This window comes from Triturus cristatus, chromosome 7 (genome assembly GCF_964204655.1).
Source record: "Triturus cristatus chromosome 7, aTriCri1.1, whole genome shotgun sequence".
Lineage (NCBI taxonomy): Eukaryota > Metazoa > Chordata > Amphibia > Caudata > Salamandridae > Triturus > Triturus cristatus.
In genome coordinates, this window is record NC_140590.1 from 866,281,490 (window position 1) to 866,298,606 (window position 17,117).

The 17,117-nt window shown below is 43.7% G+C and overlaps 2 protein-coding genes across 3 annotated transcripts in view; one reads left to right on the forward strand and one right to left on the reverse strand.

Annotated features, from left to right (window-relative positions):
* TMCO6 (transmembrane and coiled-coil domains 6) overlaps positions 1–5,681 on the reverse strand; it is a 167,839-nt gene extending 162,158 nt beyond the window's left edge. Inside the window, exon 1 of the mRNA XM_085617809.1 lies at positions 5,591–5,681. Coding sequence (XP_085473935.1) covers positions 5,591–5,650 — 60 coding nt within the window. The 5' untranslated portion in view covers positions 5,651–5,681. The remainder of the gene's footprint in view (positions 1–5,590) is intronic.
* The window catches only part of CD14 (CD14 molecule), a 144,624-nt gene that overhangs the window by 30,734 nt on the left and 96,773 nt on the right, over positions 1–17,117 (forward strand). The window contains exon 2 of one of the 2 annotated variants that reach the window (XM_085617810.1): positions 1,373–1,513. The exons of the other annotated variant lie outside the window; for it this stretch is intronic. Coding sequence (XP_085473936.1) covers positions 1,482–1,513 — 32 coding nt within the window. The 5' untranslated portion in view covers positions 1,373–1,481. The remainder of the gene's footprint in view (positions 1–1,372; positions 1,514–17,117) is intronic. 2 annotated transcript variants of the gene reach the window in all.

Genomic DNA, 17,117 nt, shown 5'->3' on the forward strand with positions numbered 1-17,117 from the left:
TACCTCACCACAATTCTACATCAAAGCCCTCTTCGGAAAAGCACCCTCACCCTTACTCACCATCGTCAATGCCTCCATCTTCCAAGTAATCTTCTAGGAAACCCTAAAGATGGGCCACATCTTATGGGCCACACTTAAGAAACCCATCCTTGACCAGATGACCTTGCCAACTACCATCCCTTAACCCTTTATTGTAAAGATAATTGAAAAGGCAATCTACACACAATCTTCAGGTCACATCAATAAAAACCCACTTCTGATCTTGCTGCGGCACTGAAGTAGCCAACTTACAAGTCAAGGATGTGCCCTCCTTAAGGACAAAGTTGACCCCTGCCTCCTGATACTTCTGGGCCTATCACCTGCCTTCAAAACTATAAACTAAGAGAGCAGAGTAGAAATCAACATAGCTGTGGGATGGCAGTGGCAGCGAATGACAACTGGATGGTAAGTTCTTAGAGAGGCTGTTGAGCTACTTGGGACCTGCTGCAGAATCTTTGCATCATGGCTAAATGTACAGTTGCTGGATTTTTGCAAACAGAGGCCAAAGCTTTGACTCTGGTTACAGACCATTTACTCCAATCATGAACTCCAGGAGTGAGCTACACCTTCCAGCCTTTCCCCAATTCCACTTGGCAGACTTGGCGTCTATGGTGTCAACGTCTTCTCTATAATCAGCTAAAGGATGGTAGCCAGGACTTCTTCACAACTCTTGAGATTGCCTCCTTGTTCGGAATGAGATCCTCAAAAGCGCATCAGGTACACCTAATCTAGTGGTTATAGGCCTTCTGCAGTTGGAAACCTGAAGAATTTCTGGGCTAGGTATTCTATCATGGGACCTCTGCCAAAGACTGACCAATTCTTTAGACAATCCTGAGCCCCAGGCTCACATATCAGTCTGGCATGCTGAGACTCATTAATGTTGGAGAGCAATCACAACCCTTTGTCAGAATCTGCAGTGAACATTATTAATTCCTTGTCGCAAGTGGGAAGAGAAGACAAAGCCGGGTGATCAGGGAACCCCATCAAAAGTACAATTTAGGCAGGACATGAGCTTGTGAATGGTAAATCAGCTGACTCACACCCATTGGTTTGCACACTCCTTATGGAGGTCAAGTTGTTAAAAACCAGCTGGTGGCAAGAATTCCAGCATATGGGAAATTGTTTTTGATCTTTTTAAGGTTGGCCGGATAAAGCTGAGCTGATCTTGAGGCAACTGCCAGACAAGCTTGCTAGGATTGATTTTATGTTAAGAGGGTTTCAGACGTAAGGTTCTGAATTGAAATTGTAGGAGGTTTTGCCAAGAATGTATAGTTTTTCGATTTGCTTGCAGAACATAGTGCAATACTAGTCATGGTATTTGTTTTAATTCTAGTGTCACTAACAACAGTAACCTTTGTTTGGAGTGCTACCTACGCGAATATGAGGCAAAGACGTGATCTAAGACTGCTGTATATAGTTCAGCAACACACATCGGTCAGAAAATGTTTTCCCGGATTTCATCCTATTCAACAAGGTGGGTGAAAGACATCAAGCATGAAGCTGGTACAGAGACATGATTTCCGTAACATTCTACCACGGACTCATGGCCTCCAAAGTTGCTATTTTAAATGTCCTTCTGCAAGAGATATTGCAGATGACAGAGTAGTCAGGAAATACAATATTCTAGAAATGTTGTTTTAAACCTGTGAGACACATGGTATTCTTAGTGAAAAACAATGTTCATGGTTAGTCCTAAAATAATGTCGATTTTCAAAACATTTCTTAAGGCACCCATGATTCTATTAAGGACACACAGGAAAGTGTTATCCAACATGAGTCTATGTTTTAGGGAGACCGAAGGTAGACGGTGGCCTGCCAGTGCCCGACTTCGAGACGTATTATTTAGCCGCCCAATTACATTGGCTTACCCAAGAAGTAGTGCTGGATTTTCTGGGGCCGGATGAGCGGGGAGATGGACAGGTCTCAGGGCAGGTGTTGTCTCGTATTATCTTGCAGCTGCCATTGTGTCTCAAAGCACTCACTGGTGAGCTATGGACATTTTGGCTGTGTTCGAACAGAAGCCAGCGGAGAGCGCGGATTGCATGCACGTACGCACCTGAGATCCCTTTGGCCATGTGTACTGCTCTACCGCACGGGGGCAACGACTGCGCTGACTGCCTGGGGTGAGAGGGGCCTGTCTACCTTAAGGAGCCTGTATGAGGATGGCACTCTCCTTCCCTTCGATGCATTGCAGGATAGGTACGATCTACCTCACGGGGACTTTCTGCTTCATTCAGCCCTCGTCGCGTCCATTCAAAAGCACTGGAGAGAAGGGCTGTCTGAGCCGCGGACCTGCATGGCTTGTCAGTATGTAGTACTAGCGGCAGGCACCTTTAAGGCAGCTACCTGTCTCTATAGGCGCATGATGCGCGAGGCGCTGACTCCGTTGTCGGTACTGCGACAGAAGTAGGAGGGGGACTTAGGTGAGGAGATCCCTGAGAAGGTGTGGGCCGAACTGGTTGAACGGGCGTTGGAATACTCTCGGAATGCTGGATTCCAGCTGGTGCATTTTTTTTTAATATTACATAGAGCTTTCCTTACCCCAGCCAAGATTAACACATACTTCGGCAAACACACAGCGCTGTGCCCACGATGCAACACGGAGGATACGGATTTCCGCCACATGATGTGGGATTGCTCCCAGCTTGGGAGGAGGTGGTTACGCTGTTGTGCGACATTACCGAGAGAGAGATAGAACCCGCTATAGGCCCTTGTCTGCTGCACTGGTTCCCCCACACATCCAAAAACAAGATCACTAGCACATTTTTGGATCTGGGCCTTGTATTGGCCAAAAGAAATATTACAGTAAATTGGAAATCCAAGAGAAGCCCCAGTATTCAGCGGTGGAAAGCAGACTTCCATAAGTGGGCGGAGTGTGAGGGCATTATCAGACTTAAACTTGCTAGCAGCTCAAAGTGAAAAAGCATTGGAGGCTGTGAGGCATTGGTTGGTAGTCTTTCTGAAGGCCCCGGATGCTGATCAGGATGTGGACTCCATGGCTGGAGAACCAGCTGTTTTGCCTTGATTAATATATTTTCCTATACCTGGCTATCTATAGCTATTGCATCCCCGATTGTAAATATCCTTGTTGCTGCAAACTTCCTGGTATACATTGTATGATACTTGCGCTGTAAACTGTTGTGCTACACCATGATGTTAGTGTAAACTTTTGCTCTGTGTGACACGCCGGGGAGGGGGTTTGATTCGCCTTGTTTTCTACAGTGCGCGGCTCAGGTGCCGCTCTTTTGTTTCTTATTGCTAACTGGCCGTTCATACTATGTTTAATTCTCGCCAGTCTGGGTGCCCACTGGTGCCATTATTTTGAGGGACGGTACATAAAAACTGTTGGATGTGGACAGGTGATTTGTATTTGGGCAGGACCAGAGTATGTTATTGATAGATGAGCACCTGTTAGACTTCGCATCCGGATTATGTCTGACTATATTTGTTTGGCATTAATAAAAATATAAAATGAGTCTATGTTCTAGTGAAGTGTCTGTCAATTCATGTAATTATGAATTTAGATATGTGGCTAGACTGGCTTACAACCTCCAAACCAAAGAATACAGGTTTATACAGTTCTAATCTTTAAACACAGAGGACAGGGTTAACTTGAGGAATGTGTGCTACGTAGTTGACTATAGGAGATGACTAGCACACCTTTGGGAAGGCATGTTTCTCTCTGCTATTATGGACACTTAGATATCTTCTTTGCTGGATCGTGGGCTCTCCTGCTGGGATACTCCTGGGGTCCCCACTGAACTCAATAAAAACATTTTTATCCGGTCATATCCTGTCATAAGCTTTTTTTGAGGAATTCTGTTTTCAGACATTTCAGGCCAATTCCAGCACTAAATGACAAAGTGTTACGGCTAAAAATACCTTGCAAGATAACTTTGGTGTTTTATTCAAAATAAGCATCTTCAGTCACGTGCATCCATAATGAATAAACTCTTTAAATAAACCCCCAAACAGTCCTTGATCTGCTCCCTAATGTTTGGTAATTTAAAAAAGCCAGTTGTTTTTATATGTGGGCCTATCTTTTTTATTGCAGAAACAAACTTGTATTGGGAATTTCGGGTCCAAGTTCCTCCCAATCAAGCACATGATAACGATGTTTAGTCAAAACTTGTAGAGTATTATAAAAGCACTCATATACACAGAAGACTTGAAAATGGTGGGTAGAATTTTTGTGATAAAATACTGCTTCATAACTCGCACATTTGCTACAGCAGTGAAAAGTCAAAACACTACTCTAAGAACTTTGACCATTACATCTGGTTAAATCTAACAATTTTCTCCTTAACTTCTTCCGACTCTCACTTCATTGAACAAATGTCTCAGGCCATAGTGCTATCTAACACTTCTTAGAATGCAAGCAGTGGAAGGATACAAGTGAGTCAATCAAAAAGGTGGTAAAGCAGCTACACTCCTTGAAAGGAACAACTAGAAGAGGAAGATATGCCATTTAATAAGGAAGCAAATGAGATTGACAAGAAAGCCAACCAATGGGCTGGCCAAATGTTCACTGTATGTATTGGTATTATCCACAATAGGTCTTTCAACAACAGACAGTTAAGCGATCTGATAATATGTGGCATAGGGTATTATTACTACCACTATTTTTGCCTTGGCATAGGCAGAAGCAGAGCTCGTAAGTTAAATAGTTCCATGTCTAATACAGCCAAACAGTTGAGGGATTTTCTTAGAAATCGGGGATTTGTAGTCCTGGTTTTATAATGAATACAAATCTCTACAAATCGCAGCATACTCGAGCATGAGTGGGAAACGTGTTGGTTCTGCAGTGCAGAAGTACATACTTTATATGAATGCCATATCTACCATTCTACCTAGTACTCTGGCTTAATTTGAGCTCCGCACGGCACTGGTCAACACCGTGCTTGACAGTCTGCCACAAGGTGGCACTGTCTGGCTAATTTAGAGAGGACAACAACAGTTGGTTCATTATTCAATCTACATAAAAATTACTATTAGTGCCGCCCAAGTCATTCTTATAGCTCTGGGGGCCTGAAATAGTCTGAGTTGTCACCCTTGTAGGAATGAGTTGATTAGTAGTTGTGTGGGTACTGTCATTGAAAGCGCTGGGAGGGACAATGTGTGGTGCAAGCTCGAGTGGGCTCCTGACGAGCGTCCTGGCACGTATTTCTTTACAAATCAAGCACTGCTAATACTGTTACAGTAACCGAAGTTTAACCGAAAGGCGTGTTTAATTCCCACAATTGCTCCCTATTTAAACTCTAATAGGTGAATCGTCCTTGCTCCCTACAAAAATATCAGCCTGACATGAACTACAACGCCCTTACATTACTAATACAAATGTTTCTGATTTGAACCCCACTTTTTTGCCTTTACTTGAACTCCAAATTAGCTACGTTATTCTGAAAGGGGAGAGCAATAAACCAGCACCTAAATCCTGAACATTAAAAAAAACCTTAAACGACCCAGCATCTGCATTCATATGTTACCGATTAACAGGGATCCCAAGAGCAGCGCAGTCAGAAACCCACAACTCTACACTACTAGTACTCACCCAGGACAAGTGTTGCCTGAACCCATCCAAGCCAAAGGTTGACAAAATCAGATAGGCCATCAAAGACGGACTTCAGACCACTCCAGATTAGTCTTTCGAGAAGAAAGCATAAATGCGGCGGCCATCTTATACTACTGTGATTTTCAATCACGAAGACATGAATAACGTTTTCAATAGTAAAAAATAAAAATAAATAAAACATTTTATTCTAATACGTTGCTATCATCCAATCGTATGTTAATAACTAAAACACACCAACATATCGATAATATTTTTCGGTAAACGTGTTCATTCTTCCTCACCACACTAACATCGAAAATGTGTTTGGTTTTAAACGTGCAATTATAATTTGACCTACTTTTCGTTCTGCTTCGGTGAACAAGAAAGTTTTAAGCAAGCCTCCATGCTTACAGCTCGGACGAGCCTCATTCTAGCCTGTTTCGATGGAGTAAATATGGCGAACAAGTAGGAAACTTACAATTGTGCTCTTGACAGAGCTTTCCATATGAAGCCAGTTAGTTTAGGGATTAACCCAGATGACAGAATGAATGTAAACCCTTTATCCACTGTTCACCCTGATGGCATTTACACACGTGGCAGCAGGCAAAGTAACTTTCTCTATGTGCATGTGAGGTTACCATCTTTCCAAGAGAAAAATACCGACCATCTGTTCACGTTCTTAACACTCTGCAAAGGTTCAAACACGATTCTTAAGTAGATCTTTATATAACATCTTCTGTACATAGCTGCCCAGTTTTTAGTTTGTCTATGTGTGACATTTTCTTGTTTTGGGTGTGCTTATGTGTAACATTTCAGGGCCATATGTGTGGCACTTTTAGTGACACTTCATTGTGATTAAAATAAAGGTCGCTCAGTCCATGTAATAATAGAAATATTAGAAAATGCCTCTTTGCACGAGTAATAGTCTCCTAAAACTAGAGACTGCAACCTGACATTCGCTATATGGCTTTGACTGGCAGACGGTATTGGTCACACAAGTCGCACAGCCGTTTCGCGGCTCTGCAAAACACTTATTATTTTTCTTTCTACCCTCCCCACCCAGTGTAATGTTATTCATGCCAATTTTTTTGTTTGACCTGATACAGATGAAAAGCTGAGTAGGTCTTACCAGAGTTGAAACTTGCAATCTCTCCGTTAAGGGCCATGTGTATGTCATTTCCATAATTCTCCGCACGTCCTCCTGAAACCTCCAATGAGTCACCCTGAATATATATTTAGTCAAAGAAAGTGTCCGTTCGCCCTTCTGTGTCAGTAAATCCACTTTTTGGGTTGAGCCTAGAGTCATTGTGCATGCGCTCCTCTGTGAGGCATGCTATAATCCCTCTGTGGGCTTTGAACATGCCCACCGCTTTTTCTTTGGTCTTGGTCTGCCTCTACTAATTCCATGGCTTTCATTGGTGAATAGTGAACATTTGTCTTACCTTGTGGCTAACACCTCCTACATCAGTGGTCGAAGTGGGCAGGATCGGCAGGGCACAGTGTGCCACTCCATTAAATCAATAGAGTCTGTTCCCCAACTTTTTTTTATTTTAAACATGCGTCCCAGGGCGGCAGAAATAGTCAAAGCCTACAGATAAGGCTCAGTGTTCTAGGGTGTTTGCGGACAGGCGGGTGGGCAGAGAAACAAAAGGACTCTGGCTTTTCCTTCTTGCCCAGAGAAGACAAGGACAGTGTCCACTTCTTTTCTCCCGCTGGCAGCTGCCCCCCTCCCTTCTCTCTTTCTTCCTCTTATTCCCTTTCTTTCTGTCTAGTTCCTTCTCACTTACTGAAAACCATGACTCAAGCAATGGTTCTCACCCTCTCTTTCCTGCTTTCGTTTATTTGTTACCCTGTGAAATGGATCCAAAAAAGAAAAACACTTTTGCTGGAAATGTTTTTTTCTGATATTTTTCAATTCCAAAGTGTAGTCTCGGGAAAAAAAGGTTCAAAATATGAAGAAAAAATAATAATAATTAAATAAAGCAAGACAGAGTGGTTGCAAAGTAGCTAGATTGATTTTAATCACACCCAAACACATTACTACCACTTTACAGAGTTTGCCAGTGAAGGCTACTCTTGTTTTGTTGTCTTTCTTTGTTTTCCCCGGGTGGGGAAGTGCACCAATCCTGGATGTACTGCAATGCCTGATTGATGGGTGGATTGGAATACAAAATGTGTACAGCGGCTCTGTGTTCATGGGAGTGGTCTTTTTAAACCATACTGCTTATGTTTTGTAAGGATATCAGCAATGGATATTGAAATGAGTCCCTTCTGGGCCCTGTAATCATGTCCTTAACTTTTCAGGCAAAAGCACTCACTGATTTCTGAATAGTGAGTGTAAAAGCGTTAAGGTAACCATGTTGTTCCTGCATACATTTCACATGCTTTACTTTATCTTGCATTCCCTATGAGTGTTTGCTTTTTCCAGTATGTTGTTACTTTTGTTTTAGGCACCATATTGCTCTTGTCTAGTGCGTGATTTGAATTGAGTAGCATCCAGGTGTTTATAGCGGGGAACAATTGGGTTGTAGTTGAAGGCAGTGCGAGTTTCTCTCAGTGGGGCAGTATTGTGTTCATTGGGGGGGAGGATGTGGCACTATGGTCAGAGCTGCCAAATTTGGAACTGGGGAACCAGGTTCAGCCTTCATGACCTGTCCCCCAGACCACTCTGCTCAGGGAGCACATTTCCATGCTAGACGTTAGAAGGACCTGTAAGACCTTAGAAGCCTTGGTGTCTTAGCACCAGCAGGTGGATCCTAGCAGTGGAAAGTGTGGGTTAACCTTGAAGGCCTGTCTACCACAATCCATGAAGTTCACCTCCAGTCTTGCGGGCAGGCCCAGGAAGCAGCATACCCTAGAGCAACAGTAACTCTGTCACTGAGGTCTCAGGACCCTTGAGAAGGTCTCGCTCTAGGGCAGTGCGACCGGCGTGACTGCACCGGGCGCTGACTTTGGGTGGAGGTGCCATGTCATAACTCCGGTGATGAATGTTCTTCCTAGAGAGAGATCGGAGTTTTGTCTGGTGAAAGTTTTGACTCATGGAAAGATGGCGCAGAGGGGTTAATGTGCCTGCTGCAAGAACATGTACCATGCAGATCACAAAGTGCACATAATGTAAATAGGTCAGTGCCTTACTGCTTTTTTTCAGAGAGATCCTTTTGTTACTTGCAGTTTATAAGTTAAAAAACCTAACATAGAAGAGTGAGTTATTATCTGCCATTTAAGAGCTGCATGCAAACTGCAAGGTATAAATTAGAGTGTTATTTCCCCCCCAGTCTTTGATTATACTAATGTTGCAAAAAGTGTTCATTTGGATTGAAATCAATTCTGATTAATAAAGAGAACCACCAACCATGGTACTACATTTTAAAATCCTGGATTTGTGTTTCTTCAGACCAATCACTATTAAACTATACTGCCTACTAGTATGGTGTCATGTGACTCCTGCACCTTGTAGTCTTTTGTCTTATGTAACATTTCTTATACAGTGATTTACACAGTATAATTGATTGCCTCTGTGTAATGTGTATGATGTAAAGTGCTCTGACACCCTACACTGGTATGAGTGGCACTGTAAATCATTTTAAATGCATCTGGGAGAGAGTGTGGTTATGGAGACTTGAGGGCTACTGTTAAAGGGTGGTAGCGAGGGAATCCGTGGCAGAGGTGGTCATTGAGGGGCACCAACAAACATTGTTGCACAGTTGTGGTAAAGGAAGTTGCATGGAACACCCGGTAAGTTGAGAAGTCCTTTATTAAAGTATACAAGAAGAGACAAGAGCGAACTCTTCTCCATGGAGGCTACAAGCAACTGCAGTGGAATAGAACCCTTACTTGAGAGTAAACATAGAACAGAAACATAAGAGCATTTTGGTGGAATACAAGTCATGTGATAGCATTCTAGAAAGACTAGAAATATAACTCAAGTGACTTATGTACTACACATCTTCTTCCTTTCCAATGTTAACAAAAATGAAGAAAAAAAAACAAGAAAGTGAGAACCTAAGAAACAAAACAAAATTAAAACAGATAGACATAATTTAGCAAATAAAGTCTTGCAGATAAACTGGTGGTCTGCGGTACCTAAAAGCACGAGCAGGAACAACCCTGTCTGAAACAGGGTCTGACGCATGTACTGAGTGACTCCCGGACATGAGAGAATCACCACACCCACCATCACGATCTCCACTCAACGAGGCCGAAGAAGTAGCTTCCTCAGGAGTTTGAGCTAGGTGATTACCACTACTGCTCAAGGAACTGGTGGGCTTGTCCTGTGGTGAAATTGCAACCCCTCTTTGATATAAGACAACCCGTCTGAAATTCCAACACTCACTATTAAGAATAACACAATGATCAAGCACTTTTTTTACAGTGAAGGGCCCCTTGAACTTTGACAACCCTCGCCCCACCCTACCGCTTTTGATCTTGACTAGATCACCCACCTTGAAAGGACGAGATGAGTTTGAGGAAAACGGCAGGTCAGAGAATCTCCCTTGCAATGTGACAACTTGCTTCATCCAAGAAGGAACAAGTTTCGAGCCGGGAGCCTGCCCTCTCATAAGTTGGAAAGGGGAAGATTGACCATCAACAAGGGGAGTGGTCCGATAGGCCCAACACATTTTGTTGACCATTTTCCGTACCACTGACCCATTGGCGAAGGCCATTTGCATGATTTCTTTGACTACTTTGTTAGCTCTCTCGCACATGCCCTTGCCTTGAGGATTGTATAGTGAAGTGCGATGATGAGAGACACCACAACTCTTGAGAAAAGTTTGCATCTCCTTGGAGACAAGTTGGGTGCCGTTGTCAGTGATGAGAACACAGGGAATACCCTCATCTTTGAATAGATTGCCCAATAATTTAATGGTGTTCTCAGTAGTGACATGATTGGTGAATTCAACTACCACCACTTAGAAAAGACATCAACTACAACAATGGCAAATCTGTCTTTTTCATGTAGCTCCCACATAGGACCAATAAAATCAAGAAAGATGCTATGCCAGGGTAAACCAGGGTTCTGTATGTGTGCATCACTCGATTTAGGACCTATTTTAAGTCACTTTTCACCTTCTTTACAAATTGAACAACTTTCCTCCCACTCAACCACTTGAGAATCAATACCTGGCCACCAGAAGTGAGACGGCGTTGTGTGAGAGTCTGACTGAGATGACCTTCATGCACTAATGCTAAAAGTTTCTTTCTGATGTCAAAAGGAAGGATACATTTTTCACCTTTGACTAAGACATTGTTATTATTAAGCGAAAGATCATCAAGTACTTTGACATAAGGTCGGACAGAAACTGAGACACAACTTTCCCTCCTGGAACTCAATTTTAAAAGTTTGATGACTTCCTGTAGGGTGTGATCAATACTCATTTCACGTTCCCAATCACAGGCCTTAAAAGCACCCTCACCTACAAATACAGCATCTTCAATTGAAGCCACAGCAATGTCATCAGCACACAAAGCAGTACATGGATCAAGAACTGTTCGCCAGTCCGGAGACATTCTAGAAAGGCAGTCGGCCTGAACATTCTTCCACCCCTGAATGTATTCAATCAAGTATTGAAACTCCTGAAGTTTTGATGCAAGCTTGGCAAGTCTTGCTGACCCTTTCCCAGTACCACCAGGGGAAAGAACTTTGACTAAGGGTTTATGATCAGTTCTTAGGAGAAATTTCATGCTCCACAAATATGTTCTAAAATATTCCACAGCCCAAGATGCTGCCAACGCTTCCCTCTCGATGACCGAATAGTTTTTCTCGGCATCGGTCAGTGTTCTGGAAGCGAAGGCAACAGTACATTCAGACTCACCTTTGGACTGTGATAACATAGCTCCCAAGCCTGTAGCGCTGCATCCACAGTTAAAATAGACTTGTTATTTACATCAAAAGGAGATAGTACATTGGCATTGCAAATTTCTTTTTTGATACAATCAAAACATTCTTGTTGCTGAGCACCCCATTAAAAAAGCTCACCCCCCCGCTTGAGTAAAGAACGCATACAGGATGTTTTGTCTGAGAAATATTTAACAAACTTTGAGTAATAGTCAATAAGTCCCATAAGAGAACGTAGCTGGTCTTTATCCTTGGGATGAGGAGCTGATTGAATGGCATTGCACAAGTCTCTCTTGGGTTTAACACCAGAAGCACTGATGGTATAACCTAAATAGTCAATTTGATCAACTAAGAACTTGCATTTCTCCTTGCGGAGTGTGAGACCTGCTGCAGACAATTTGTCTAGAACAACCTTGAGAGTAACATTGTGTTGTTCGACTGACTGACCATATACTAAGATATCGTCTTGGAAATAAATGGTATTACCTACTCCCTCAAAAATGTTGGATACCATTCTTTGTAAAACACTGGCCGCAGAATTGAGACCAAAAGGAAGACGTGTAAACTGGTAAGTGCCTTGAGGTGTAATAAAAGCAGTGAGATGCTTAGAATCTTTGTGCAGATTGATCTGGTGGTACGCACTTCTGAGGTCAAGTTTTGAGAACACCTTAGCACCCTTTAGAGTAGTGACCAATTCTGTGATATTTGGTAGAGGAAACATGTCAGCGACTACACATTGATTCAAAGACCTAAAGTCCACACAGAAGCAAAATTTACCATCAGCCTTCTTGGTGACAACAATGGGCGAAATCCATGGAGAAGCCTCTACAGGTTCTATGACTCCCGTTGTGAACATGTCATGAATAAGCCCTTTGACTTCCTCTTTAACAACTATAGGGACACGCCTAACCTTGGGCTGAACAGGAATAGAACCTTTTTTAATTAAAATGCGATGGCAATATCCTTTGAGTTGACCCAATTCTTCTCTAAAAACACTGCCGGCTTCAGCAAGGATTTTATCCAAACCCTCATCTTCAATGACCATGACTTGTGTGGTTGCACGAGGGTTGACAATAATCCTAAGGTCATATTGGTTCCCACCCAAGAATGGCTGGCCCGCATTTAGACACATATACTTTCCTTGAATATGTCTATGAGAAAACGTGATGTGTGCATCAAAGTACCCAAGAATGTCAATGAACTCTTCTTGGTATCCCCCTGGGGAAATATCCTTAGGAAGGAGTGGTCTATCACCCCACTTCTCTTCAAAAAGATCTTTGGGAATTATGGTGTACTTTGAGCCCATATCAACCATCAGCCATACATCTTGACCATCAATTATGAACATAGCTTTGGGTCTATTCCTTCGCTTGTCTTCTTGTTCTTCGGTTATGGTGTCAGACTCGACTACCAATATTTTGTCATTCTCATTGACCTCAGGTGTAGAACAGTGCACACTGGCTACACTAGAGCGAGATTTGCCCCGACAGACTCTTGCGTAGTGTCCCATACCGCTACATTTTAAACACTCTTGTTTAGATGCGAAGCAAAACTTAAAGTCTGAGGTGTGTACTGTACTTCCACACCTATTACACATTCTGACATTTGCAGTTTTAGAGTTACTTGTAGCAGGTTTCTTTGAAAACTTTTTATTCTTGACAGCAGCGATTGTGCTAGTATCATCGTCATTTTGATCATAGTTTGGTAGCTCTTGAGTGGACACCTCATAGACATCATTAGTTGTCATTAGTTGTCTAATTCTTTCATACAGTCTTCGGACTGTTCTATAACTTTAGCTAAATCTATAGCCGTTTTAAGATTGGGGTTTTTGGCTGCCCAGAGACATTCCTGAATTTTCTTATTGTCGCACTGGACTATGAGCTGATATCTGATGAATTCATTTGTCTTGTTTCCGAAATAACACTTAATAGACATTTCTCTAAGTCTAGAGATGAAATCATCGATGGACTCGCCAGCTTTTTGGCTTTGGGTGTTAAACTTGTATCTATTCATGGCTAAATTGTCTTCTTTTGAGTACCTCAATTCTAATCGACAAATTGCTTCTGTATATTCATCAGGCAGAGCCTGCCCATTGGCTTGAAGAGCTTGAGGGAGATAGCGAAAAACGCGTTGACCTTCTTTGCCAAGAGTACTTAAGAGAAGAGCATTTTTTCTCTTAGCAGGAAAATCTTGACCATCTAGAGCGTCAAGATAATTTTCAAACATAGGAAGCCAATCTTCCCAGGGGATGCTTGGCTGGCCTGGTTGGGATTAAAAATTAGGTGGCAGAGCAACAGAAATATTTTGAGAAGTCATGTTGAGGATAAAGAGCAGCAGGAACAACAGAACAGGACAATATACAAGCGTGTATATCGCTGAAACCTGACTGAAAATTGTTATATATAGCCAAATTCACAATGGGCAAGACCATAAGTATCCCACAACCTACAAAATAATATGGTGAGCAAAGTACATATGGCGAGGCTTGACTGGCTTCGATGTCTCCACTTCCAAAATCCAAAACTGGTTGTGCCAGACAGAACGATATACAGGCGTGTATATCACCGTAGAAAAAAACCTATAAGGAACTTAAAATAGAGTACCTGAATTACAAGACAGTGGATACACCGTGGGCGTGTGTATCGCCAAAGGAATCAGCTATTTGTTGGGCTGCAGACGGCTTCAAAAGCTGAAGCAAAGCTCTGTCGCGCTGTGTTGCTATGGTAACGAAGATAGGCCAGACAAAGTGGCCGCCGACGTGGGGACGCTACCTTGAAGCATAATGACGTAGCAACGACGTGGTGCTTGATCATAGCTAGGAGACAGATCCTGATGTTTCACAGGGTAGTGAAGTGCGTCAGAGGAGCAGAGATCAGGTGTCGCTAGGCAACGAGCCGTCAACGTTTCTTGGTGTACGTCACCTTCCGAAGAAATGCTTGACGTCGCTGGCTGAAGGGACGAGGAAAATCAGGATTTCTTCTAAACTGGAGCAGGAAATGAAGACTGTCCGCTCTTGTCGTTGAGGTAAATTTGACAGTGTTTCACCTCAATGTCTCTGTACCGAGACGCTTCCACTTGACCAGAAAATCATCAAGCAGGCGCTGCTGAGCTGGACACAGCGTTCTTTAAAATTGTCGCCAAGTTGTGGTAAAGGAAGTTGCATGGAACAGCAGGTAAGTTGAGAAGTCCTTTATGCCAGAGTACAGGAAGAGACAAGAGGGGACTCTTCTCCTACAAGCAACTGCCGTGGAATAGAACCCTTACTTGAGAGCAAACATAGAAAAGAAACATAAGAGCATTCTGGTGGAATACAAGTCATGTAATAGCATTCTAGAAAGACTAGAACTATAACTCAACTGACATATGTACTACAGGAGCCATCAGTGCTAAAGCCGGCCCTGCCCTTAGGCCAGTATGCCTCACCCATTGGTACCTCCATTGGCCTTGTTTCAGCAGTAGTAGCTGCAACTCACCAGGAGTCGTCAATGCAGGATTTGCTCGTTCACCAAACTAAGTTCGAAAAACTTCACAGTCTTTCTGCTTCATGCACAAGCACTTTTAACATGTGCTGCCTGCTTTGGGGCCACTGGAATTATGCAGCAAAGAAGGACAAAAATATGGCGCAGTTGTGACTAAACTATGCAGCAAAAAAAGGCTTCAGTCTAATGCAGTATATTTTCTGATACTTTAATATTTTGACATTTTTGCACATGCTAACAGACTCTGGAAAGATGTGCCTTATTAGTACCAGTGTAACATGCCAATGCAGCAGTGAGAAAGGTGGCCAGTCAACCTTTGCAAAGTCCTTCCACTTTGCAACAACACAAGTCACATTTTTTATTAACTTTTGAACTACTAATAATGAATTCGTTATAATTGGCAGTTTATGCAGCAGATGTTGTATTATGTGGCAAATATAGCAGAGCCATAATTATATAGAAAACGTTTGCAAACTAGGATATTTTTCCATTCTTGTTTGAACTGCTCTTGTGGAAAAAGGGAGGAGAAGTGCTGATGACAGAAATTGCAGGGTACGGAGACAAATGGCTTGTGCTTCCACTTTTAAGCCTATTTGGGACATTCTGTGATTGGAAACATATCCTACTTTGTGAATGTATTTTAATGCCAATAACTCATTTTAAACCTTAAATAATCATGTGTATCCATTCGTTTAGTTAAATAACATAATATCTGTAACTGGTCGGTGAAATGCCAAACAAATCCTAAAAATTGGGATGTTCTACGCATTCTAGCCACACCTCTGACTCTGCCCACTGATCCAATCCTCTGGTTATACCTGCCCTCTGATTCTCCGCCCACAGTTCCCTCACTTCTTTTTCCCACTTCGACTACTGTCCTACATAGATTCTTTCTTTATTGCCCATATGTTTAGTTTCTGCAGTGTTGCCAGATTGGGCTATTTCCCACACAAATTGGCGCAATTTTTCAGATTTATGTGGGAACAATTACCCAAGGTGGGCTGGACAAAATTGGGCGATATTTGCTTCTTTGTTCACAAATAGTGGTAAATAAGCGGCACCCACAGACACCTCAGGAAAATTAATGTAGGCTTTGCTTAGCCCAAGCACCTTACGGGAGGGCCGTCTTTCCCACGACCGGCCTGATACCATCTAACCGGTCACCACCACAGACACTAGCATGAGCAGGGAGACAGATACCCAGCAGCAGGCCATGGAGATCAAACCTGGCCTAGCACCGCTGGGGGCGTGGCCTGCTGAGCTGTGGAATGGCCGCTCTGTGAGCGAGCTCCGCCAGCCGAGACTCAATCCTTCATTTATCCTGGAAATTGGAGCGCTGTTGTAGACATAATCGCAGCTCCGAGTACTCCTGGAAAGGAGGTGCATCGTTTCAGCTGACCTGCTTCCCTGTGCGAGGCGCCGGGGGGAGATCTGAGCCCAAGCTGAGACGGACCCGGCCTCGCGAGAGTGCCCTGCTGGTGGGCGGACGGATCGTTCAGGCACTCGAGCCCATGGCGCGCCACTTGGTGAGGACCGCGCCCGGTGTGGGCGCTCGTTGTGAACCATGGAAGCGGAGGGGCCGGCCGCAAGACGCCCGAGACTGCAGAGGTGAGGAGCAAGCCCATATTTGTCTACTGAGCGGCCGCTGCACCTCGTTGGTATTGTGTGGACCCGGCGTGGCGGCGCCATATTGAAGAGGAAGCATTGCCAGCTCGAACATTGGAGGTGCGAGTCATTTAGTGCTGGGCCCCTTAACGTGCGTCTGCCGCGTGGAGGATCTCAATGGTGCGGCCCGCAACTGAGACAGAGCTGCAGAACCTAGTGGACGTGAGGGTTGTTTGTCGTGTGGAGACTGGATGCCATTTGCTCATTCTGTGGAATGCGAGTTGGGGCCCAGACAGAGGCGCAGGCGATCAGACACTGATACAGGGGGTTTTGCCGATGAAGTAACCTGCTGGACTGGCGAGGGACTAGCAGGTGTGTGTTCCAGTATCTTGGCAACCCCTCTCTATTTTTTGTTGGACCTTATTTGCAGCTTACGCTGGTTGGTGGCGGTCGCTATTAGCTGGTTGCATGTGGCCCCCTCCTTGGGCACCGGAGGGCTGGACGCTCAGTTGTGAGACCTGCATCTGTGGTGCTGTCTGTGGTGGGAGTGCACTGAGGCCGGCAGGGCTGGGATTGCGATATCCCTTAAGTTGCCAAGCTCGACATA